Below are 24,609 nucleotides of genomic sequence, written 5' to 3' on the forward strand. Positions count from 1 at the left end.
AGTAGGGGCTTAAACCTGAGACATCAGAGTTCCAGACTAATCCCTGAGCACTTCAAGCCACTTCTTCCTCTCCTGGAACTCGGCGTGAGCTTTGTTGTACCAACAAGGAGCATGTATTCCTGCACTGAGGACACTCCTACGTAGGATGGCTATGCTGCAAACTGCTCTCAGGTTGTAGAAGCAATAAAGAGTTTCTGGCACCGCAGGCCTTAGAATAAGCAGATCTCCAGTCCCATGTGCTTCTAGCTAATACACATCTCTATAGCAGAATAAGAATGCAGTTTCAGTCTCCTTCCATACAGTACAATGGGCAACAGCAGTGCCTGAATGGAGAATAGTTTACCTCCTGAAGCAAAACAGGAGAAAAGTTCCTCCTGCATTCAGGACTCCCTGGGACTAATGCTCTACAACTGCTACTTACTGTCATGTCAGTCCACTTGCTCAGCAACTTGTTTCTCCTGAAGATGGGATACCTCACCAGGCATCGCTTACTTTTGGAGCTTCCCCTTCATCTTCTCAGAATGGTTCTCATTGTAGAACATGGGCCAGACGCATAATGGCAATGAAGAACTAATCCCAAAGAGTCCTTTTGGAGATCTCTTATTTGCTCAGTTAAGAACACATATTTTTCCCTGAAATTTGTCAGAGGATACAGCCATTTCGTAAGCCTATTATGAAGGACCAATAATCTGCAGGGCCCTGCAGGGCACGCAGTCTTTTGCAGGGCATGGTAAACCAGCACAGACTTTGGCAAACAGATTTTGCAGACCAGGACATGACCCAACTGGCTGGACATGGGCCACCTCTGAATCAAAAGCCCTGTAGCTCTGCTGGGCAGCACTCTGCCCTCAGCAACATTGCAAAAGCTTGAGCACAGCTCCCTGAGACTGCAGCCAGTGCTGTGCAATCATTTAAACATAGAGGGAGCACGCATTGTGCAGATGCAGCTGGAGTCTATCAATACACTTTTCTAAATTCAGGTACAGATTTTGCATAGATATAAGACTATAGTTTTATTTAAGCATATTTCACCAGATACATCTGTTGAAGACAAAATTTTGATTTTAAGTGTGAATTAATATTGCTCTGTGCAGCCTCCAGAGAAATAGAATCACCAGCAATGACAGATCCTGTACAGGTTTCTCTGTGTTGCTTCTTTTCTGTTTGTCACTTTTAATGCTATTTGTAACTGCTGGGAGGTGTACAGCTGTTCCCGCCTTCACCTTACAGAAAACTTGATTATTTTTAGTGTCGTCTTTACACCCAGACTAAGGCCAGCCCTTTTCCTGTCACTTCTTAGTCTGTAGATGATTCTCCAACCAGTTTAGGCAGAGAGTTCAACAGGGCATCATGAGTCACACTTCCCTTTTCATGGTATTTTTGGAACTATCAGAAATCTTTTAAATACATTCTGACAATTTGAAAAAAAAAAAAAGCTGCAGTTGCCTCATATTGATTTAACTGAACCTTGAAAGATAAGCGGCGGGGAGTGAAGGAGGATGCAAGAAACAATGCTGCCTTGACTCATTTTCTTGTCCATACTGGGTTGATGTTTCTGGCCTTTAGCTGCTTGAATTGCTTGTCGAGCATGGCTGTAAGATCTAATGCCTCCAACAAATAATTTCTGAACAGAACAGAGAAACATGGTTATTTCAGTTCACAATGTCTCTGTGCATGACTATAATGAAATTTCAGCATTGATGTCAACAGCACTGACGCGGGTTTTTTTAAGTGATTGGAGTTTTAGTAAGTGAAGCAGTATAACTGCCCTTGAGGGGTCTGTGCCCTTTGACAGCAAAGCAGAAAAAATATTGTGTTCTGCAAATCTGCCGCTCTGCTGTACTCTTGAGAATGGAGAACATAATCTGGTTTAACAAGCACTAGTGTTCTTATAATGTCAGCTGAAGAGGATTACAGGAGAATCAGTTTTATGTAATTAAACTTCCCTGGCATAAATAGAGATAGTTTCCTTAAAAGAAAATGAAAATAATAGAAAAAGGAAAGTCTCCATGACTGGAGCATTCCCCTCCCTTCCTGCAAGGCAGTTGTTAACTTCCTACATTAAATGAAAAATAGTAATTGAAACAAATCTTGGGAAATATCACTCTCACTGATATGCAGTAACATTTAAAAAACCATGTGCAACAATTCCACCAGAAATGGAAAGCATAACTTGACAGATGTCTTGTTTTGGGTATTCCTTCGACAATGGAAAAAATAGAACAGCAGAGCTTGATATAGTCCTGCAGTTCCCGCATCTTTCCCTCATGTGCATGTTGATAGGTCTTTCTCAAAGTCATGCTGATATTAGATGCATCTTCTCGACAGAAAATGACCTTCATGCAGGAACAAAGGAGAAATGTTTCAAATGTCCATCTTTAAATTTTCAACTGAAATTGTTAAAAAGAGGTATAGATAGGAGTGTGGGTTATAGAGGGGAGAGATTTCTATTGAGGAGGTAGGATTTTGCTTGCACCTCTGTCTTTGAATGCAGTAATATCCTTTAGCTGGTAAATGCAAATCAAGCAGCAGCAGACCAAGCAAGGCTGAAGAGTTAATTTAAATCTTAATATTACCACATCCTTTTTAATACAACCTGGGGGTACATAGAACCAAAAATTGTCTCACAGTGTTACTGCAAGGACAGTATTACCAGGACAGCTCTCGCGGGACAAACGGGTTCCAAAGGAAAGAGAAGAAGAGGTTGGACCTAGGAGAGGTGTGATTGCTTTACACCAGACCCATCCCTTTTGATGCTGCCTGCTTGTGTTCCTGTGTGTTTTCTGCTTCAACATATTTAAATACATACCAATTACAGCCCAGTTATGGATTTATTGCAGCAAAAGCTGCCTTTCTTCCCCCACGCAGACACGCACTCCTCCTGCATCTCTTTTTGTCTATTTGCGCTGCTCATGTTGGAATAGGCCTATGCGTTGCATGTTCTGTGCTGCATGGCAGTAATAAGGCTCTGGTACTGTGCTATGTAGTATTCATGTTGCTTTTCACCTCTGTGTAATTCATCCTCACCGTCATCCTTAGAACTGTATCTACAATCAGTCTTTTGGCCTGTAGTAAATACTGAAGGAAAGAAAACATTTGGAAGCAGGTTGCTTTGCCATGCAGCTCCAGAGTCCTAATGACAGTTTGAGAGTAGTCTGCAAAATATCCAGGTGTAAAACTGGCAAGATTTGGTCCCTCCCTTCCATCAGCACAATGTAGCTTCTGTTGATCCATATTGTTCATTGTGCTTCCTGGTCACTTAGCCTCCACACTGGGTATAGGGCTGCGATATTGGCACAGAGACCGTGAAACTATGCTGGCTCTTGCAATGAAGTCTTACATGTTTGTATCTTGATATTAAGGTTGCAGAATTAGTCAGCTGTGGTGGGTGTGAAACTCCTGCGTTTGCACTGTAGACAATGGAAAGACTCCAGTGGTAGCTGGCACCTGCCTAAGGGAGGAAGAAACTGCTCCATTACTGGCACCTGGGTGAGGACAGGCCATTCTGTCACCCTCAGGGAACGATCATGAGACACAAGAGAAACTGAAAGAAGTGCTAGATGACGTACACTCATGCCTGCACTTCCATCATTCAGATCTTGATTGTACTCACAGTTTGGGAGGGCTTCATTTTCCCATTTCTTCCAGCCCCTTTTCAGTCCTGGCAATCAGTAACTAATACCAAGTGAGTGCCTGCTTGACTTTCTGCACCTGCATCCCATATCAGTGCACAGCCTGCATGACCTGAAGTAGCACCCATGAAGTAGGTGATGTTCATGGAACAGGTACAGCCCATTAAACTCTGCAGTAAATCTTACTGTGGGAGTTCAGAAGTCTCTTAGCTTGCCCCATCAGTATGATGTTCATTCATTCTAACTTCCATCTTGGTGCAACTGCCCTCTTTTTCCTGTCCTCTGTTCACTGTATATTAAAGTTCTTGCCTGGGTAGACGCCCACCTACAAGAAGGGCCAGAAGCAGGATCCAGGGAACTACAGGCCTGTCAGTCTGACCTCGGTGCCGGGGAAGGTTACGGAGCAATTCATCTTGAGTGCCATCACATGGCACACACAGGACAACCCGGTGATGAGGCCCAGTCAGCATAGGTTTATGAAAGGCAGGTCCTGCTTGACCAACCTGATCTCCTTCTATGACCAGGTGACCCGCCTAGTGGATGAGGGAAAGGCTGAGGGTGTGGTCTACCTAGTAGTAAAGCCTTTGACACCATTTCCCACAGCATTCTCCTGGAGAAACTGGCTGCTCATGGCTTGGACGGGCATAGTCTTCATCAGGTAAAAAACTGGCTGGATGCCTGGGCCCAAAGAGTTGTGATGAATGGAGTTAAATCCAGCTGGTGGCCAGTCACGAGCGGTGTTCCCCAGAGATAAGTATTGGGGCCAGTTCTGTTTAATAACTTTGTCAATGATTTGAGCAAGGGGATCAAGTGTGCCCTCAGTAAGTTTGCACTAAGACAACACCAAGTTGGGCAGGAGTGTTGATCTGCTCGAGGGTAGGAAGGCTCTGCAGAGGGACCTGGACAGGCTGGATTGATGGGCCAAGGCCAATTGTATGAGGTTCAACAAGGCCAAGTGCTGGGTCCTGCACTTGGGTCACAACAACCCCATGCAGCGCTACAGGCTTGGGGAAGAGTGGCTGGAAGGCTGCCTGGCAGAAAAGGACCTGGCAGTGTGCCCAGGCGGCCAAGAAGGCCAATGGCATCCTGGCCTGTATCAGAAATAGTGTGGCCAGCAGGAGTAGGGAAGTGATCGTGCCCCTGTACTCGGCCCTGGTGAGGCTGCACCTCGAATACTGTGTTCAGTTTTGGGCCCCTCACTACAAGAAGGACGTCGAGGTGTTGGAGCGTGTCCAGAGAAGGGCAACAAAGCTGGTGAAGGGTCTAGAGCACAAGTCTTATGAGGAGCGGCTGAGGGAACTGGGGTTGTTTAGTCTGGAGAAAAGGAGGCTGAGGGGAGACCTCATCACTCTCTACAACTACCTGAAAGGAGGTTGTGGCGAGGTGGGTGTCAGTCTCTTCTCCCAAGTAACTAGCGATAGGACAAGAGGAAACAGCCTCAAGTTGCACCAGGGGAGGTTTAGGTTGGATATTAGGAAAAATTTCTTCACCGAAAGGGTTGTTAAGCATTGGAGCAGGCTGCCCAGGGAAGTGGTTGAGTCGCCATCCCTGGAGGTATTTAAAAGACGTGTAGACGTGGCGCTTGGGGACATGGTTTAGTGGTGGACTTGGCAGTGTTAGGTTTATGGTTGAACTTGATGATCTTAAAGGTCTTTTCCAACCTAAATAATTCTATGATTCTACGATTCTATGAAAACACCTGTCTGCTTTTACTCATGCCATATATCCAAATGTCAAAATTAAATAAAGGTTTTCCCTGGTCTTGTCTGGAATCAAGGTAAAGCCTGAGTGTGTTTCACACAAAACAGTTTCCCTGCTGTCTCAGTTTACCAAGGTATACGCTCCATGTGTTTGAGAGGTGCTTTCCTACCTATAGTATGAAGGGGAGTGAGGTCATATCAGGAGGTCGGATTTACTTGGTAGTCTTTCTGTGCTTGTGCCGTATTGCACATCTGAGTTTGATTTAGTTTGTGAACTCTGCTGTTACTTATCCAGTTTCCCTTTCCCTGATTTTCCCCCATCTCATAAAGCAAGTATAACTAATGTGAATTGTAAACCTTGCATTTTCTGCTGCTTTTGCTTTGTTTAGCAATGCCTTTACTCTTGGATAGAGAATGATCCAAGTCTCTGGGAATTTTCTTGCTCATTTCTATAAGACTGCATAAAGTTTTCTTTGGTTTGATTAAAAGAGAAAAGAAATTTCACCTTAAGACAAACTTAATTGAAGTTTAAGCCTGATAAGAAAAAGATTTGAAATTTTGTTTCCTTATTTTGTACGATTTTTTTCTTGTAAAGTCCAAGAAAATTCTTCTTGGCCAGAATGTATTTCACATACCCCAGTGGTTCTGTAGCACTTTGCTCTGCAGTGTGGCCATCTCAGCCAGGCTTTAGAGCATTGCCATTACTAAGCTAGAAATGTTTCCATCCTGAATGCTTTGTCTGCATCATCCTTGCCATACTATTTCATCATACACCCCTGGTTTTGTTCTATCCATAATTTTTATCTGGGTCATTTTTCTTTTTGCAGGTAGGTGCCAGAGTTTGACTGTTATATGCTTCATAAATATGTTCTTTTTTTCCCTGTACTGCATAGCTCCAGTCTTGCAGCTGATGTAGGGGTGTGATCAAGCAGGGATCTGTACAGTGAAAAAGTTCTTCATGGTATCAGTTGTGGGATCAAACCATAGATTTTGAATTGTCAAGTACAGGTGTGTCGCACTAAGAAGTTATATCCTGTCCTGTTATTCAAACATTCATGTGTTTGAATTCAGAACAATGGAAAGCTGGAATATTTTGGCTGAATTGCCTTCAAGTTGGTTACAGGTGCAAGATCTGCTCTGTGTTTCCTTACATCAGGAAATTGCATGTCTTTCTTTTCTAGATTTGAACGTATTCATACAAAGAAAGGGAACTACAGTAAGTCACTAGTTTCAAACCAGGAAGAGGTAGATGATTTAGCAACCTTGGAGGTACTGGATGAGGTAAGAACCTCCTTTTTCATGTTTTCCTGAAGAGGACTAATCACATATTAAAACACAATGGTGTGCTGTTGATTTTCAAGTTCAACTATATTGTCACAATTCAATTGTGTAAGTGTACAATGGCATTTTACCAGTTTCTGCCAAATATTTTAGATGAGATTTGCTGTGTCAGAAATGGTTCCAACTCAAAGCTAAAACACCCTCTGCAGTTACAGCCTTAGACTGAGCAGTATCGTAGCACCATTTGCTTAACAGGATTTATATCACTGGATTTTATTACAGCTAAATTTCTAGTTTGCAATGATGTGTTAACCTGAAATTGGTCCTGGTCCAAGAACAAGCACCTTCTCCCCTGTTGCTTGGACATCTAGAGTTGTCTTAAACTGGCTTACCATACTCTTCTAGGCTGGGTTCTCACTGACTTACTTTGGTGTGGAGATGCATTGAGATCAATTTATGTCAGCTGAGGCTCTGACCTGTCAATGTCTTCTGGTGAACTTTTGACAAAATTACTGATACAAATCTCACTGGTTTGTCAAAGTTTGAAAATGAGTCCACTAGGAGCAGGGGAACATGCATAAGGGAGGAGGGAAGTCTGTTGTGTTTATGCTTTAAGCTTCAAAACCAGAAAGAAGAATCAGGCCACAGCACATTATCTGCAGGTCTTAGAGGCCATCAGTATTTGTAAACAAACTGTCATTCTTCCTCTACCAGGCTGACCATAGACTATAATTCACATTCTCTTATCTGTAAAACTTCTCTGGTATATTGTATCTTTGTCAGTACAGAATACTCAGTGTGGCTCTTGAGCTGGTAAACTACATAATGCTAACAGCCCACAGAACATCTTCCATCATCCAAGAGCTTGGTTTAGTAGCTTAATCTTTAAGTTATTTAAGTTAGTTAATACTAACTGAGCTAATCCAGACTTCATCTACTGCACAAAGCTCATATTTAAGCATTTTTTAAATATTGGCAATAGCCATATGCTAGCAAGACTGGTTTTTATCTTTCGCCATGAAGCATATAAACAATCTGAGCTAAAGAGAAGAAACACAAAAAACCAGACTAGCCGGAAGTATATCCTGTCTCCTCAGAGGTGGACCATTCTCAGGAAAGTCATCAGAAAGCCTCCATCTAAAGGCATCATTTGACTATGTGATATTGTACTAAATCCAATCCAGTTTAAAACCTCTTTCACATATGAATGGCAGCTTCTCAGAACTGTCTCCTTTCTTCCATTCAAACTTTTCCTCCAGTTTAGATAGCCCCATCAGAAAAGCAAAACAAAAGACCTATCGGTGCAAGAAATAATTTCAAAAAGGGCAGAAGTTCCCCTAAAAAATTCTGTTAGTGTGAATCTGGTTATGGCCAAAAGCAAGGTAGTGTTCAAAACCGAAAAGGGAAGAGTTTATCAAGGCAATGGAAAACCAAGGTTTTCTCCTCATGTTTTCTTGTGAAGGAAATGTAACTTCTTCAGCTGTTGAGAATTCAGGTTTTAAGTGCATTAACCAGAACACGGTGCACAACACTCTGAATAGATGGATGTGGAGGGAAAGCAATTCCTTCTGTAGTCCTCTGCTGCCAGTCATTCTGTTCCAGTGGGAATAGGGCCTAAATATTTTCACATGTACCTCAGAATAGTCTCAAGGCTGGTTTGAATTTCTTCACCCAGCTCTATGTCCTGTTTTGATTGGAAACCTAACCAGGCACTTTACATACTCAGCTCTGTATGCAGAAGAAGCTGAGGGAAATTATGTCAAGAAATTGGGTATGCCATTAATGGGCTCTTCTTTTTTCTTGGTTCAGGGAGAACTGGCTCTGCAGCAGCAAAGAACAATCACAGGAGAGACTGGTTGTTAATATAGAAAGATGCCTGATTGTTTACATTAACAGGATCCAAACAGTTGAAGATCTGTGTCTTATCATAACTGAGAGTAATGTTAGGGCAGCTATAATGGCAGTTATGAATTCAAGCATATGGCTCTTGCTTGATGACTTACATGAAGCTGTAGTGTTAGAAATGAAGACAGGACTGTCTCATGGAAACCTTTGATTAATTGAATTAAAGCAGTACTTATTAACTCATTTTTCTACAGCCACCTGGGGATCTGTAAGTATATATTGTTCAAAGTGAGTTTGGACACAAGAAATTAGGAATGCCAGTGTGTTTGAAAGTGTTACTCACTTTTGATCATGATCAGTTGTATTCCTGACTATTAATACCTTCCCTCTCTATCCTCACTCATTGTAACCATATAAATATTTTATACATTTTCCTAATATTCTTTTTTTCCCCATGTGACTCAATGTTCCTATTCTTTCTCCATCAGAATACAGTAACAGAGCAGTTGCAGAAGGGTTACGCCAAAGATCAGATCTACACATATGTTGGGGACATTCTCATCGCTGTCAATCCATTTCGGAACATAGATATTTATTCTTCACAGGTGTGAAAATCTAGGTTTGGTTCTTTAAACTAGCGCTGATTTCCATTAAAATATGAATATTTGTGTTAAGTATAAAGTAAGACCATTCTTGAGATTTACTTCAGTTCACTCTGAAAAACAGAATTACCAGTATGCTTGTCCCTTCAAGTGCATGTTGACACACATCCTTATCATGTGCTGAATTTCAGCACAGAAATGAGAAACTCCAAAAAATTTAATTTCCGATATCTTTATGTCTATAGCGTAGATCATGTCTATATCATGTCTGAAGTGCAAACAGCTATATCTGAGCAAGTCATCCATTTTAATCAATGGATAGAAATAGGATTTTTGAGGTTATTGTTCTTCTAGTGACTTTCAACATTCATTCTAGGATGAGATGAATCGTGCTAAACTTCATGAGATTTCTTGACTAGAACCCCACAGAGTATAAAGGCTCTAGCTGCCCATAGCAGCTAGTTCAGAAGTATTATCTGTACAGATAAGTGCATTTATTCAGGTGAATCTTACCCCTTTTTGTGGGAGGGAGCATTCCTTCTCCTCCACTTCCCATGGAGAATTTCTGTGAATGGCTGGAGGTAGGAGCTGGGTGCATTTTCTCCCAAGAGAGCTGGGGAAGCCATAGCTATTTAATTGATCAGACAGTTCACAAAGCAACCCTGTAAAGTTTTAGCTTTTGTGAATTTGCCTCCCCATTGTACAAAAGGGAACAGATATGAAAGTCTGGTCATACAATAATTTGGCATTATTAATTACCAGATACTACAGGTACAGAAAAGATCTTAAGTTTTGACATCAATATCATGCAGAAATACTAAGAGGATGTGAAGTACAAATAAAATGAAATTATAAGTTGGTCCTTGATGTCTGGCAACATTAAATTTTCTTCTAATAATTTGAGTTTCATAGCATAATCAGGGCTGACATCATACAAAATTGTGCTTCATCATTTTTAGCAGTTCTTATAGTACTAAGTACATACAGATTCATAATGTAGGGAGCGCAGTGACAGCTCACTCAGAAAACACCACTGCTGGTAACCTAAGCATGCTGTACACTAATCTGAAAATAAAACTAAATTCTGATTAAAAAAAAGTTGTTAAGGGACATTGATAATGTTTTCATTTTTCTTATGCTTAGCATTCCAAACTGTATATTGGAGCCAAACGGACTGCCAACCCTCCTCATATTTTTGCTGTTGCTGACATAGGTTATCAGTCCATGGTGACATACAACTCCGATCAGGTAAAGATGAGGTGTCTTAATTATATCCTTTGCTAGGCTGAGAGATATGTAATGAGCTCAGAGTCACGCTCTTGTTCTCTGCAGTGTATCGTTATTTCTGGAGAAAGTGGAGCTGGCAAGACGCAAAGTGCCCATCTTCTGGTTCAGCAGCTCACTGTGCTGGGCAAGGTATGTTTCAAAGGGGATGCCTCCGTCAGGCTTTGCTATCTTAGGCCTAATTGACTGAACCTATGGACAGGGCATTGGTAGCGGGGGCAAGACTGTAACACATTTTCCAAAGAACTTCTGTAAGATCAGATTGGAACATGATGCTGACCTATCTACCCTTCCTCCCTCCTGAAATAGGGTCACTTGAAAATATTTTGGGGATTCCACAAGGAAGTACCCACTGCAGTGAGGGCTGTGAGTTAGTCTGTCCCTTGTTGAACTGAGTGTCTTCAAATCACCCAAACTGTACTAAATAAAATACTCTTCTAGCTTTTCACCTCCTTCCACAACCAGATTGCTGTCAGTGGGACACGGTCATTCTGGGAAGTGACCACCATAATTGTCTAAATAAAATGCCATTTTTGCATGTCCCAGGTGAGACAGAAGCAAACTGATCTGTTGGTATGGTGCAGCGCAGCAGTAAGCACATGCTAACAAGGATCCTAAAAGCAGGCTGGCCATCTCAGAGTGCTGGACCACAGAAATCGATTAGTTCTGGTGTTGTCATTATCATTTTGTGTGTTACCTCTTCCAGACAGCCGTTAGTTCTGTAGATTGCTATATTCTGACAGGTTTCATGATATGTACATGCCGTTCTTTCCATATGATTCACATGGGAATGGCTGCCCTGGTGATGTCACACTTCACAATACCAACTAGAAGAGGAAAGAAACACTTAAGAATGAATGTATTTGAATGATTACTGATAATTTTAAGCAATATCTTTTTCATATCCAGGCTAATAACAGGACTCTACAGGAGAAGATCCTCCAGGTGAATAACCTTGTAGAAGCATTTGGGAATGCAGGCACTATCATCAATGATAACTCGAGCAGATTTGGAAAATATTTGGAAATGAAATTTACTTGTGGTGGCACTGTAGTAGGAGCTCAGATTTCAGAGTATCTCCTTGAAAAATCCAGAGTTGTCCACCAGGCAGTGTAAGTATAAAAATTATATTTGATCTAATTTGGGGGTTACAGAGTAGGCCTACAATGCAGGAAATTATCTTGGATCAAAATATGAAGATGAATAAGGTACTGGGATTTTTTCTTATAAATGATCTATGAATAGCTTATAAATCTGTAAGCGCGCTGAAAGCTACTCCTGATTTTTTTTTTCATTGCCTCCTAGGTTATTTAAACAAATCTCATAAAAATGTATATGTATGTGATATATAAAGTGTATCAGAATGTGTAAAGAATAAAAAACTTTCTAATAGTTCAGTTATAAATTTCTTCGTGGAATTTTGAAGCATTGTGTTAAGTATATCACTTGGATTTAATTCCTCTACATTTCCTCTAGTATTATAGCTTGTTTGTTTGTTTGCAAAGTGCTCATTTTCCATTTTGGAGCTTCTAGTAGGATTTGGTTATAAAGGGTTATGGACCAAATGCAGAACAGGTCCACCTCTGTCATATGTGTATCTCATAATATAAAATGACGGAAAAATTAAATGGCATTTCCAATTAATTTAAATTATTGACATGTATTTTCTATCCTAACGTATAGCACATCCAGATAAAAAATGTTTTGGAAGCTCTATTTCTGCCATAATAACAATAGGATAAACAGAGTTTGAGACGAGAAATGTTGTCGCTGGTATAAGTTTTTCCCCTTGCTGATCTCTTACTCATTTTTACTCTTTTTGTAGTTCTGCATGACCTTGTTGCCTGTTGTAGATTTGTGAGATGAAGAACATCTAAGTATCACTTGGAATGTTTCAATAAACAATTTAAAGTTAGAGGCAATTTTATGAAATGGTGTTTTTTTCCCCAGTTGAACATAAGCACAGAACCTGTTTTTTCAGAATAAAATCAGCTTTTTCCTTAAAATGCTACTTTTTTCATAACTTTTCATGGGTCTGTTCTGTGGCTGTCAGTTTGTATTTATATTTAGCCACATGCTGAGGCAGGAAGTCGGCAAAGCATTTACGTGCCTCAAATGCTATTTAGGTAGGTGTTTAGATGTCCGAATTCACAAGAAAATGCCACCGATGTGTTTAGCCTGAGTCTCTGTGTGGCTGGTCCATGCAGCCATGCCAGGGCAGAGAACTGGCGTTCGGGTACCTGCATTGCAAGGGCAGTCTGTTCTGCTCTTCTGGGAGAACATGACTCCCAAACTCACATGGAGAGCTAGGAATTACTTTTTGCAGAAAACCAGTGACTGATTACACAGAAAATGGGAGACCCAAGTTCCAGACCCACTTCAAGCCAAGAGATTTTGAACCTACAGGTTCCCCTACCTTTCCAAGAGAATACACAAACCGTCAGGACACAGTGAGGTTTCAGAGAGCATGCAAAGCATGGCTATGCAACGTAGTGGTTAAGACACTCAGGGGGAAGGTAAGGGATCTGCTCCTACTCCTTAAATTGATCTTGTTTTCTACTACTGATTGTCCACAGTAAAATATGCAAACTAAGTTGGCACTGGACTCTGATCTAGGCACACCCATGCAGAGAGGAGTGCACTGGGCTCTGATCCTTTTTCACAGAAGCATGTAGTGGTGCTCCTGAGACACAGACCTCAGCTCATGCAGAAACCAGGGGTTTGAACACAATTCCTTTTTGCCATTTCATAGTGCCTGATTTGGCCATCTCAGGGTTCCGTGGTGGTTGCAAATTTCCACCTAAGCATCCAGTTCTTCCTCATAAGGTGCACAGGAGCCTTGGATGTGCAATGAACCTTCTGTTCTGAGTTTGCGCACCTAACTTTTAGGCAAAGCATGCCAAGTCATAAGGCCCTTTGCTGAATGTCTGCTTATGTGCTTTCTTGGTTCAAGGCTAAAGGACACAGCAAACATACTGGATTCAGTGAATCAGGAGTGTATAGCTCTCCCACGGTCAGAAGATTTTTTTAAAATAATTGGAGGTTAAGCAGCCAATTTAGTGCAGGTGGGTGAACAACATGCAAGATCTCACCCAGCATCTACCAATTACATCAAAGGCAGAGCAGCATTTTGCTGCTACTGAGCAGCTGCCCTGGCAGCTTCAGAATAAACACATAATGGCACAGAAAGGGTGTTCACTTCACAGGAACTTGTGTAATAAAGCTTCTTTCAGAGTCCTCTGTCAGTTTGCATGAGCCTTGCCTGTTATTAAAAGAACATTTAATAATAGCATGTATGTCATCAGTAAATGTAACATAGTTACATTACTAAACCAGTCTGTTGTTTCTGTTGTTTCAGAGGAGAGAAGAATTTCCATATTTTTTATTATATTTATGCTGGTCTGGCAGAAAAGAAAAAACTGGCACATTATAAACTGCCAGAATATAGACCTCCCAGGTAATGCAGTTTATTTTTACATAAACTGATTACTAAGAAATGCAGTGTTCTTGAATTCTCAACCTCATTTACATTCTAACTCTGTATCCATCAACTCTTTCAGATATCTGCAAAACGATCATTTCAGAATAGTGCAAGATTTCATGAACAATAGCTTTTATAAGTCTCAGTTTGAATTAATTGAACAGTGCTTCAAAGTCATAGGTTTTACGCTAGAGGTGAGTGCTGATAACCCTTTTTTTTCGTGAACTTTAATGGCTACCTTAATCAGGAAAACTTATATAAAGCTTTCAAATAATCTCCCTTGTTATTTTCTTCCTTTAGCAGTAGTGTGTTTATGTTTTAGGATATTGCATGGTCAGCTTACTGTTATATTACCACATTTAAATTTTTAAGGTTTCAAGGCATTGATAAACTAATAAAATGGTATTAGTCAATAAGACTTTGAAATGAGTGAACACAGCACAGCTGAGTAATTGGGAAAAAAGGCTTTTGCAAATTAAATGCATAGCAAATGATGTTGTAACTATTTATTAGCCTATAATTTTAGGCCTGTGAATATAAGCCTCATCTCTGTTTTAAGATGAAGTCCAGGGTGAGAGTTCTAAAAATTCATTGAGTTGATCTGAGTTTTGATGAACTCAATACATTTTCACAACTCCAGGGGTAAAGGTGAATGAAGTTTTTGCGTCCCTTTGGAGTGAATCTCATCACTAAACATTAACTGAACCCATTCTTTCTTTATGATCTCATATCATTGCTCTGCTGGCCATTAAAACCCTCTCCTCAGGCTGTCTTTGGTATAATTAAAATAAGAACAGGCCTCTGGATTTATCAAGGAGGATGCAAGGGAAGGAAACCCCATCCTGCACCCTAGTTCTCTTTTCTTAGGAGAAGTGGTACATCACAGCTGTAGTTTACCACTGACTTTATTTGTCACAAACAATAGTAGGAGTATGATCCGTATAGTATCTGTGAAATATAGCACTAGTGCTGCAGAATGGATGTGTGTTTTCATTTCTTTGACAAAACTGCATGTTGTAAGGAGCTTTTCACAGAAAATTACTCACTTCAGTTGAATATTTCAGGCTTCCCTCAATGTAAATATTTGAATAGCTAGCAGAACAGATTTATTCACCTATTCTGTTCCTCCATACTCATTTTGCATTAAGTCATAGTAGCAGTGGAGTTCACAGTCTCTTCCTCCTCTACATGCTTATTCACAACTGCACTTAGTAATATCACACCTGTGCTATCACATCCTTTCATGTCTGTATTTTTACCTTTCCAGAAGCAGCGTGGAAGGATATGCACAGTTCAGCACTGATAGCAGTTTTGTCACAGCACCAGAGACCTTGATAAGTCCTAATTTATGCCATGAAAAGCAGCGAGTCTGTTTTTGTTCGCGGTTCTTTTGTTCACTTGGACGGATGGAAACAATAATCCTGATCATCCAAAAGAGAAGACCTTCCTTACATATTGAAGATCCAGTTAGAACTAGGTCACTGGTCACATTGTGCAGTTCTAGCATGGATCTTCACTTATTATCTACCTGTAGAACCCCCACAGTTTCAGAAGCAGGTTGAGTACCACAGGCAATCTAACTGCGGTTACATGTGAGCCCCATCCATGTTAGCCTGTCTTACATTCTCCACAGGATGAATTAGCCTGTCTGAGGCTGTGTTTGCAAGAGTGAAGGAATAGAGAAGTCCTCTTCCCCCACTGAGGTTCTGATATAGGATACGTGTGCAGAAACAATTTATTTTCAGTGAGAAAAAGATACTGTAAGACAATGAGTTGCTTTTCTAAGTTCACTTCTTAGTAATGCAGCCTTAAGCTTTGACATTCATCCCAGTGCATAGAGGAGTTTCTATATAAGCATGTTCTGTGTTTTATTAGCAGAAAACCTTGGACAGAATATCTTCTCCACTCCAATTAAAACTGAGACCTAAACAAGGCTTTATTTCTTTGAAATTTGTTTTTAACTAACTGGCAGGCTTTAATAGTAACTACTGTCAGTACTCCCTGTCTTAAAATCACACTGTTTTATTTCAGGCTGCATGGCCAAATTAATAGGAAAGGACTGCCTGAGGTGGACAATAATCATGCTGTATGAGACAGATCAAGCCAGATTTCAAACATACTGGAAAAGGGCACAAAAATGTCAGCAGCTATACATACTGTACAGCATAATGGCAGATGTTAAGCTATCCATTTCTTTGCATTTCATCTGTGTCCCTAAGCTTAAAATGAAAATGATTGCTTAAAACCTAGGTAAACTGTGTGCCAGTTATCCCGAGCATAATTTTTTAGAGTGAGCTTATCTAGTTTGTCCTGCTGTCACTGGAATAATTAATTTATTAATTGCTAGATTAACTTCTGAAAGTGTTGAAAACAAGATCAAGTTTTCTAGAGCAATTAAGGACTTTATCTGAGTAAATGATGCCTGACGTGGTACCAGCAAACTATTGAATATTAGGGATAAAATGCTGTGCAATTATGAAAAGTCCATTGTTATAAAATACCAATCAAATTTACAAAACTGCTTCTTATAAGACTACTATAAAACTTATAAAACTGCTATTTATAAAATACACTATTACTGCGTGCCTCAGAATATATCTTATCACAGATTCCTAGCTTAAAACCTAGTCTGCTTTACAGGAACACCTCAGCATTTCTGAGTAGAAAATACTCAGAGATGATCAAGTATACTGATAAACGTTCACAGTTCAGATGAAAATTCACAGTTCAAATCTAAGTCAAACCTGCAATGAAAACATTGTTTCATTAATTGCAAATATGATTTTGTCATATATAAGTACTTAAAATAATTTACTGAATCACTTCACTGTCCAGACTAATATTAGCCTTTTTTCAAGGCAGAATCCCCTTCAGAACCTACTAAATCATTTGAAATTTAAATATGTTCAAGTAAAGTCCATACTAAAGTGCTTTGGTGAGTACACAGTTCCTAACTGACATTTTGAAGGGTAAAGTGCTTTGCCAAATCAGATGTGAGGTCTCACTCTTCTCCCAGTGAAACTTTTTCTGATGACGTCGGTGGGAGCCATTGCAGACCTATTTTTTGGAGTACCTTTGCTTCCGTGATCCAAGAAACATAGATGCAGATTTTTTTATATTTTTGTTGATCTAGGTATCACATTTTTAGACACAGTGGTGCCTGCAGGCACAGTGAACAGTAGGTATAAATAACCTCTGAATTCTTTCTGTGTAAGCGGATTATGTTCACCACTGTTTTGTGCTTCTCCTACTCCATGTCAATCCTGTCCAGTCAAAAAGTATGGAAGAGAGATTAGGCTATAGGTTGTCTTGCCCTCTTTGGGCGTCTTACACTTGAAAGACTATGCTGAGTACAGAACAGGGAATAACTGCTAAGAACAGTATTCCTAAAAGTAGGGGGCAGGTGGCAGACAACAGGAAACAACACACACACGTGCCCATCACGCAAACCAAAGTGACAAATCTATCTGGCTGTTAAGTATTGCATCTTTTTTAATATACTTTTCAGGAACTTGGAAGTGTGTACAGTGTCCTGGCTGCCATTTTAAATGTGGGTAACATTGAATTTTCTGCAGTGGTATCTGAACATATGATTGACAAGAGCAACATTTCCAATCCAGTAGCCCTTGAGAATTGTGAGTATTTTTTCTTGATTTAAGACTGTTTTCCTTTAGTGTTTTGATAGCGAATTTCTTTTATTGCAAGAGAGTTATCAATGAAAACTGTATTCACATGGAAATTTTGCAAGAGTAATTAAATGCTGAAGATAGATTAATTCCAAGCCCACCTGAATTCAAATGCAAAAAGAAAAAATCTTCCATGTTATGTGCCTTATTTGACTAACCAGGTCACTGACATTCAGGAAACATGACTAATACTGCAGATGCCTGAAAAGAAAATCTTTGGAATTTTTCCAAGGTTATTTGAACATTTGATGGAGGACCTCATTAACACATTGAATAGTTTTTTCCCAGTTTCTTTCTCAGATGCTCATTACTTGTTCCCCACATGTGCCTGTTGAAATATGGCTCACTAATTCTTTGGAAGGGATACCTTACATTACAGGCTGCCAGGAGGCAGAGGAGGGAAAGGGGCAAAGATTCTCAAGAAAGTTGCTGCTCTTTCTCAGTAATTACAGGTGGGGAGATAATGAAGTCTTCATGCTATGTTCTTACACGTTTTCCTGCCGTAGATAGAAAAATATTGTGGAACTGGGAAAGAAGCACCTCTTTTTTGGAGCAAAAGGAGGACAGCAGTGGCTTATATGGATGGATTATAATTGAGAGGGATATTCACACCTCACAACTTACATACTCCTGACATAGTCACCTAGATTCCCTAGCATTTCTCTGTAGACAGTTTGGAGAAAGAGCCTCCTTGATAAAGCAATTTAGAACCTAAAGGCCTCTGCTTTGAATCACTTACTCATTGACTGCAGTGGAAGCTAGGAAGGTTGGTGACTAAATTAGATACTGACAGTTGTTTGGTGTGAACACCCTCATTAGTCATAGTTCAAGACTTTGATTTGGCCCTTATTCATAATACGTTGCACTTGCAGCTTTGATTGCAAAAATGCATATTTTTCCTTCCAAAATCTGCCTCTGAGCTATGCCTGTGACCTTCCTTCCTAGGTGCGTCCTTGCTGTGTATTCAGGCAGATGAGCTGCAAGAGGCCCTCACCTCTCACTGTGTAGTGACTCGAGGAGAAACAATTATTCGTCCCAACACTGTGGAAAAAGCCACTGATGTCAGAGACGCCATGGCCAAAGCACTGTATGGGCGCCTCTTTAGCTGGATAGTCAATCGCATCAACACTTTACTCAAACCTGACAAACATTTAAGGTAAAAGAAGCTTTTCCAGAATAAAGAGAGATTTTCTGTAGGAATAATATCATCTACGCTACAGCATTTAGTGTTCTCACCTACTTTTTCTCTGCTACCTTTTTGTTTATGACACCATCATGTTAAAAAAAGAAGGTTTTATCCTGTTCATAGTATGCAGTGAAAATACAGTATATATGGATAGCACAGGCGTCTGCTGTTTTCCTGTTTGACCTTTACTCATTTAACCCTTTGTAAATTGCATACTGACTACTTTTTCCTTTATACTTTTTCAGGGTCAACTTTTGACAATCATCTGTTGGTTGCATAGGTTAAATTCTGCTCTTATTTGCACTGATGCTATTGCTTCTGTTGCTGCTGTTATGAGTGTGGTTTCATATATATGTGAGAGTAGTTTCCGAACACATTTACTGAGGTTAATGTCCACCCTGCCGTTACAAGGTGACATTTTAAACACAGAGATAAGAAAGATATTGGGAATGAGGATATAACACATTTTGCAAATTAATCGAAGAAGAAATAATGTGGCTTGCATTGTAGATCCTACAGGTCAGGGCCCACTGTGGCTGATAATAGCAGTGAAAAGGGGCAAACTGATAACTACCTGAAGAGGAATATCAATAATAAATAGCTTTGGTTTGCAAATCTAGATTTTCTGGATTTTTTTTTTAAACATCAGAGGAAAGCCAAGGCTGCTATCCTAAAGTTTGTCTAAACTTTCAAATATTTGTTTACAGCAGAGCAGTAATAAACAGAACTTTAATCAGTAAGTAATAGGATAAAATTCATGATAGATGGGGCAGCACTGCTAGCCTGTGTGCCTCTCTCACATGCCTGTTACAGAGCCCTTTTCAAATTGAATACTTATTATGCTGGTGAGGAGGGAGAAAGTTCGACCTGAAATGTTCAGAAGTCTGCTTTGGTTTTGTGGTAGTAATATAATTTGTATTTGCTATTGTTATGTAATTAGCTCTGAGAAGGAACGGGGCAGACAAATTTCAGCAGTTTATTCACCAAAAATGTAATTTCCAGACAGATAAAATAGTCACCAAATTCAGGTCAAAATCAACAAATACCTTTGATCCCTCCACAATGAAACACTTCCATTTTTGAGATGGACTTCACAAAGAGGTTCGAGTGCTATTCATGAGGCCGTTTCTTCATACCCGATTTCCTAAACTTTTTATTAAAAAAAAAAATTGGTTACAGATAGCCCCTCAAAGGGGTTTTATAGATAGAATGTGATTTATTTTTTTTAATTTAGCTAGGAAAAGACACTAATGTCAACTTCAGTTTGATATAAAATTATATCCTCTTAATTTTTTGTTTCAGCAAATAAATACAAATATTAGAGCTTTTTTCCAGTTGAAGAAATGACCACGTATCTCTCAGAATGCCTTAGCTAAAACTTCAGACTGAAGTTTTTACTAGTAGTACTTCTCTGGAACTTAATAGGTAATTTAAATTCATACCACACTCCAGTATTAAAGTAGTTATTTAGATGCATAAAAGGTCTAGCTACTCATTCTTTTGTCTTTCATGTTAAAATAAGCAGTTTTAATTGTTGTGAATATTTAATATGAAGAAATAATATTTAATGACAGCAATCTAATTTCAAGATGCTGGTGGGTAAAGCCTGTTTTATTACAAGAGAAACAAAAAGAACTGCATGCTGTTTCTGTACTGTGGTCAGCTTTTAGCAAATATTAGTTTAAAAATAAAATTGTAAATCCTCTTTACGCTTACCAATTGACTTGGTCATTATGTGATTCAGTGTATCTATCTGACCTGCAAATACAGTCATCTTTGAATTGATGTGCATTTATTGTATTGCATACAAAAATTGATTGTTATTTTAAGAGATATCTGGTTTAGCAAAAATTATCCTGTTTAACTGGCATACAGATTTGGCCCATTATTTCCTTTTGTGAAATAATAATGAAGTTAGTCCATGTAAAATAAAGATACAACAATAGAAAGTTTATTTAATCTTTGCAGTGGAAATGATGATGGTTTGAACATTGGAATTCTTGATATCTTTGGCTTTGAGAATTTCAAAAAAAATTCTTTTGAACAACTCTGTATCAACATTGCCAATGAACAAATTCAGTTCTACTTCAATCAACACGTTTTTGCCTGGGAACAGGTATGAGTTGAATATTTTAATAAAGCTTTAATATTGCTGAACATATAAAACCTTGTCTCAAGGAACTACATTGTTCCTTCTCCATAATAGGTTGTAAATTGCAGATTATAACAAATGTTTTCTGAGTATGTATTCTGTGAAGCAGTGCTTGCTATTTGCAAGTAAAATGCCTACATAAAATGCATTAAACTTGAAATTTACAGTATCTAAGCAACATAACACACTGATAATTGGTTTGATGCAAATGCAATGCTGTTTTCTTGAGGAATAACCTGAGTGATGTAATGTATGATTCTACAATAAAAAAATAAATGAGTAACATAATTTTTAAAGTGCAGTGTTCATAATAGCTTACTCATAAGTTTAATGAACACTGAAATTCCATTATTAAAAACTGAAAGTCTCGCAATTATTTTGTTCTTATTCAGGAACTAGATCATCTAAGCTAAATAATGATGGATTTAATCTAAATAATTTGATGTAAAACAGAGCAAAGGAATATACTTGTAATTATAAAAGTTTATGAAATTGAAGAGGAGAGTGAAAAACCTCAAAAAAGATCATCTCAAATTTGTAAATAATTCCATGAGAATTAAATTAACCATCTTTAAATCATTATTCAATATTGTTATTTGAAGAAATAACATGTCCAGGGAAAAAATATGAATCTTGCTGAAAATAGAAATATTCCAGAATTCTGCATGAGCAGAACAGTCAATATTCAAATTTTAGGTGAAATAATACTTTCTCTGTTTTATTGAAATTATTGGAGTTTATGATACATAGATGAAAATCCTCCTGAATACTAATTTTAATTATTAGTAGAAGAAGAGTATTTTGTCAGTGTTAATCACTGCTTGTTTTAAGGATGAGACACATACAAGTTTGGAATGTGTCTATGTATGTAGGTGTGTACATGCATGTGTCAGAATAGAGGTGTATATATCTGTGTAAAATGGCAGGTTTTTTTATATGGATCAATGTTTTGTCCTGTTTCTGATTATTTCAGGAAATGCTGTCTGGCAGTCTTAGACCTTCTAGTTGTTTTTATAGATTTATGTGGGAGATTCTCAGTCACAAGTATTTCCTTGCCTTTAATACCATCTAAAAGTCAGAGAGAAATTGGCCTGAACTACTATAATTCCTTAGGCATCTTCTTTCCAAAGTGCATAAATTCACACAAAAAGAACACTTGGGTACTGCTGTTTCTAACAGCTGGAAGATGGAAATAGCACAGACTGCAGCACCATTATTTATTCCTGTCAAATCCAGGCACTGACCAGGTCCCACGGACTTGCATACGTCCACTTTGCTCAAATGTTCTCTAACTTGATCCTCCCCCACCGAGGGTAAGTCTTCCTTGCTCCAGACTTTCCCTCTGGTCTCAGGGACCTGGGATTATCAGTCAAGGCCTTCTTCAAGGCATTGAGTATCTCAGTCTTTTCCATGTCATCCACGCCCGCTCAGCAGCAGGCCCACATTTTCCCTAGTTGCCTTTTTGCTGCTGTTGGCTTTCCTAACCCTTGGCTTTCCTAACCCTATCCCTGTATACCCAAATATTGTCTTAATATTCCTTCTCTTTTTTGATTAGACTTGGGTCCTGTTCAGTGTAATCTGCCTTCACTTGTTTCTAGGTATCCTAATACAGAACATTTTGGCCAGACCTATATTAATATAAAGGTTTGTGGTGTTACCATCTAGTAGGAACAGTTTGCTCTCCTGCACATGCCCTGCTGCAGAGAGGGCTACTGAGCATATTAGGGAAGAAATGAATTGATTTTGACAAGATACAGTTTACCCATTTCTCCTTGTAGGAAATTAGTATGACAATTACAGACCTTATGGAAGGGGAAGGTGATCTTTATTTACAGAATCTCTAAGTATGTCAATTTTACCCACTCCCACTCATTCTCTCATAGATTTCATTGACTCACACCCACGTAGAAAGCACCAGGATGTGTGTGTTCAAGTGGTCTGGCCAGGATCATTTGTGAGCGACACAGAGAATAAGGGACACGAGCTAGCAAGTCTTCATCATGTCTCTTAGGTTGTTCTTGCTGAAATAGTTTTTGGACAGATCTTTTACACCCTTTAGCAATCATCAGTTGTTATGGAGTGGTTCTTTGCCTCAGAACCTTATTTACTTCAGCCCCTGTAATCTTTAGGCAAGGTCATTATCTGGTTTTGATTGTTTGGAATATATACATCTTTATGCAAACAGTCTGTTTCTTTGGTGGGCTCGTAGGAAAAGGAAAGGCATATGTGATGTGCTGTAACCTTGCAGTCGTCCTCCTGTTGTCAGATTTAGACTCTCCTGTGTTAACACCAGTAATGTACTTTAATTGTAAATACAGGCCCTCCCTGCAGACAAATAAGAGAAAGCTATTTGCAGGAAAATTTAAAATACAATTACTAAATTTTCTATATATGGAAAAAAAGGAAATATTTTCAAAATCATGTGACTGAAATTGTTCTTGTTAATAATGCAAAGTATCACTTATGTAAAAGCCAAACAATAGGATGACCCCTGCCCTTTGCTGATGTGTCTGCCTGACTTTATACACATGTAAGGGTTTGTGTCTTTAATACTAAAAGACAGGAATTATGTTTAGGAGAAGGCTGATGCCAGCAATCACCAAGACCCTTGCATTGACTTTTCATTAGCCCAAGCTGACTGTCATGCTGGTGGAGGTACCCTGTTGCTGGGGACCCAGGCTAATATCTCTCCACAGCCCTGTGCAATGCCAGACAGACATGTCAGATTGCTCTGTGCTATCTCAGAAATCTCTAACATGACACTGCATTGCACCCAGTAGACCTACCCAAGGAAGACTGCAGAATTTCATTTCTTTCACACTTCCCTCAAGAGAAGTAAAACTTATAGGTACATTATTTCTTCATTTCTTTCCCTGTTTTGCCCTGTTCCATTCCATACCACATGCAATTAGATGAAATCTGACATATCTAGTGGGAAGTCAAGGCCTAAATCAGTTGATTATAGTCTAGTTCTCAATTCACCCATGTCAACCTAATAAGTAGCGATTATATAACTAAGGAAGGTGAATCATTTTTTGGCAACTTGAGCAATGAAGCCAAATAGTAAATGAACTCATAAGGCTGAATTGTACTTTCAGTGTTGCAGGTGACATGTTTTTAGCATTGTCAGAGGTTTCTTTTCTGTATCTGAATCTGAAAAGCATTCACAGTTTTGCTTTCCTCGGAAGTGTGGCCTACAAAAATATGGCCTCAGAAATTATAGGAATAGTAGGAAGGAACAGTGGTACTATCACCATCCGAGGCTCAGGATGTCTGCTAGAGCAGTGTCTGCGTGCCAACATGGAGAACTCAAGTCAAAATTAAGGGAATTTATTCTTTATTGTTGACTTAATGTTTGCATTTAAGAATAAAGGCTTTTAGGCCTGAATGCAGTCTCCTTTCCCTAATTTAACAGAAAGGCTGAAGTGGGAAGTATAGTTTAAGACAAAGACAGTTTAGATTCCCGATAGTCAGTGGAGACAAATAGTTACATCTCTGTCTCCACTGACTGGGGAGGAAATGTGGGCTCTCAGTCACTTCTTTTATGTGTCTATAGTTAATTGGAATGAATGCTGGCACAAGCTTTTTTTAGGTTAATATTAAGCAAAACACAACTTTTGCACCTTCAGTCCTGTCCTTCAAGGTGTTTCCTGTAAGGTACTGATGTAAGTTAATTCTGTGAGCTCCATGATCTGAAAGTAACATTGTCCAGCAAGACAACCTTCCCATTTCTTTCTTATTTGTGATTCTTCCATAAAAA

General features: G+C 39.2%; 1 protein-coding gene across 1 annotated transcript in view; it reads left to right on the forward strand.

The window, feature by feature from the left end:
• Positions 1-24,609, forward strand: part of MYO3A (myosin IIIA) — a 122,063-nt gene that overhangs the window by 58,945 nt on the left and 38,509 nt on the right. Inside the window, exons 10-19 of the mRNA XM_076332355.1 lie at positions 6,514-6,613; positions 8,947-9,063; positions 10,204-10,308; positions 10,393-10,476; positions 11,254-11,456; positions 13,703-13,801; positions 13,905-14,019; positions 17,334-17,460; positions 18,457-18,667; positions 20,666-20,813. Of these exons, the coding sequence (XP_076188470.1) occupies positions 6,514-6,613; positions 8,947-9,063; positions 10,204-10,308; positions 10,393-10,476; positions 11,254-11,456; positions 13,703-13,801; positions 13,905-14,019; positions 17,334-17,460; positions 18,457-18,667; positions 20,666-20,813 (1,309 nt within the window). The remainder of the gene's footprint in view (positions 1-6,513; positions 6,614-8,946; positions 9,064-10,203; positions 10,309-10,392; positions 10,477-11,253; positions 11,457-13,702; positions 13,802-13,904; positions 14,020-17,333; positions 17,461-18,456; positions 18,668-20,665; positions 20,814-24,609) is intronic.

Source organism: Aptenodytes patagonicus, chromosome 2, assembly GCF_965638725.1.
Source record: "Aptenodytes patagonicus chromosome 2, bAptPat1.pri.cur, whole genome shotgun sequence".
Taxonomy (NCBI): domain Eukaryota; kingdom Metazoa; phylum Chordata; class Aves; order Sphenisciformes; family Spheniscidae; genus Aptenodytes; species Aptenodytes patagonicus.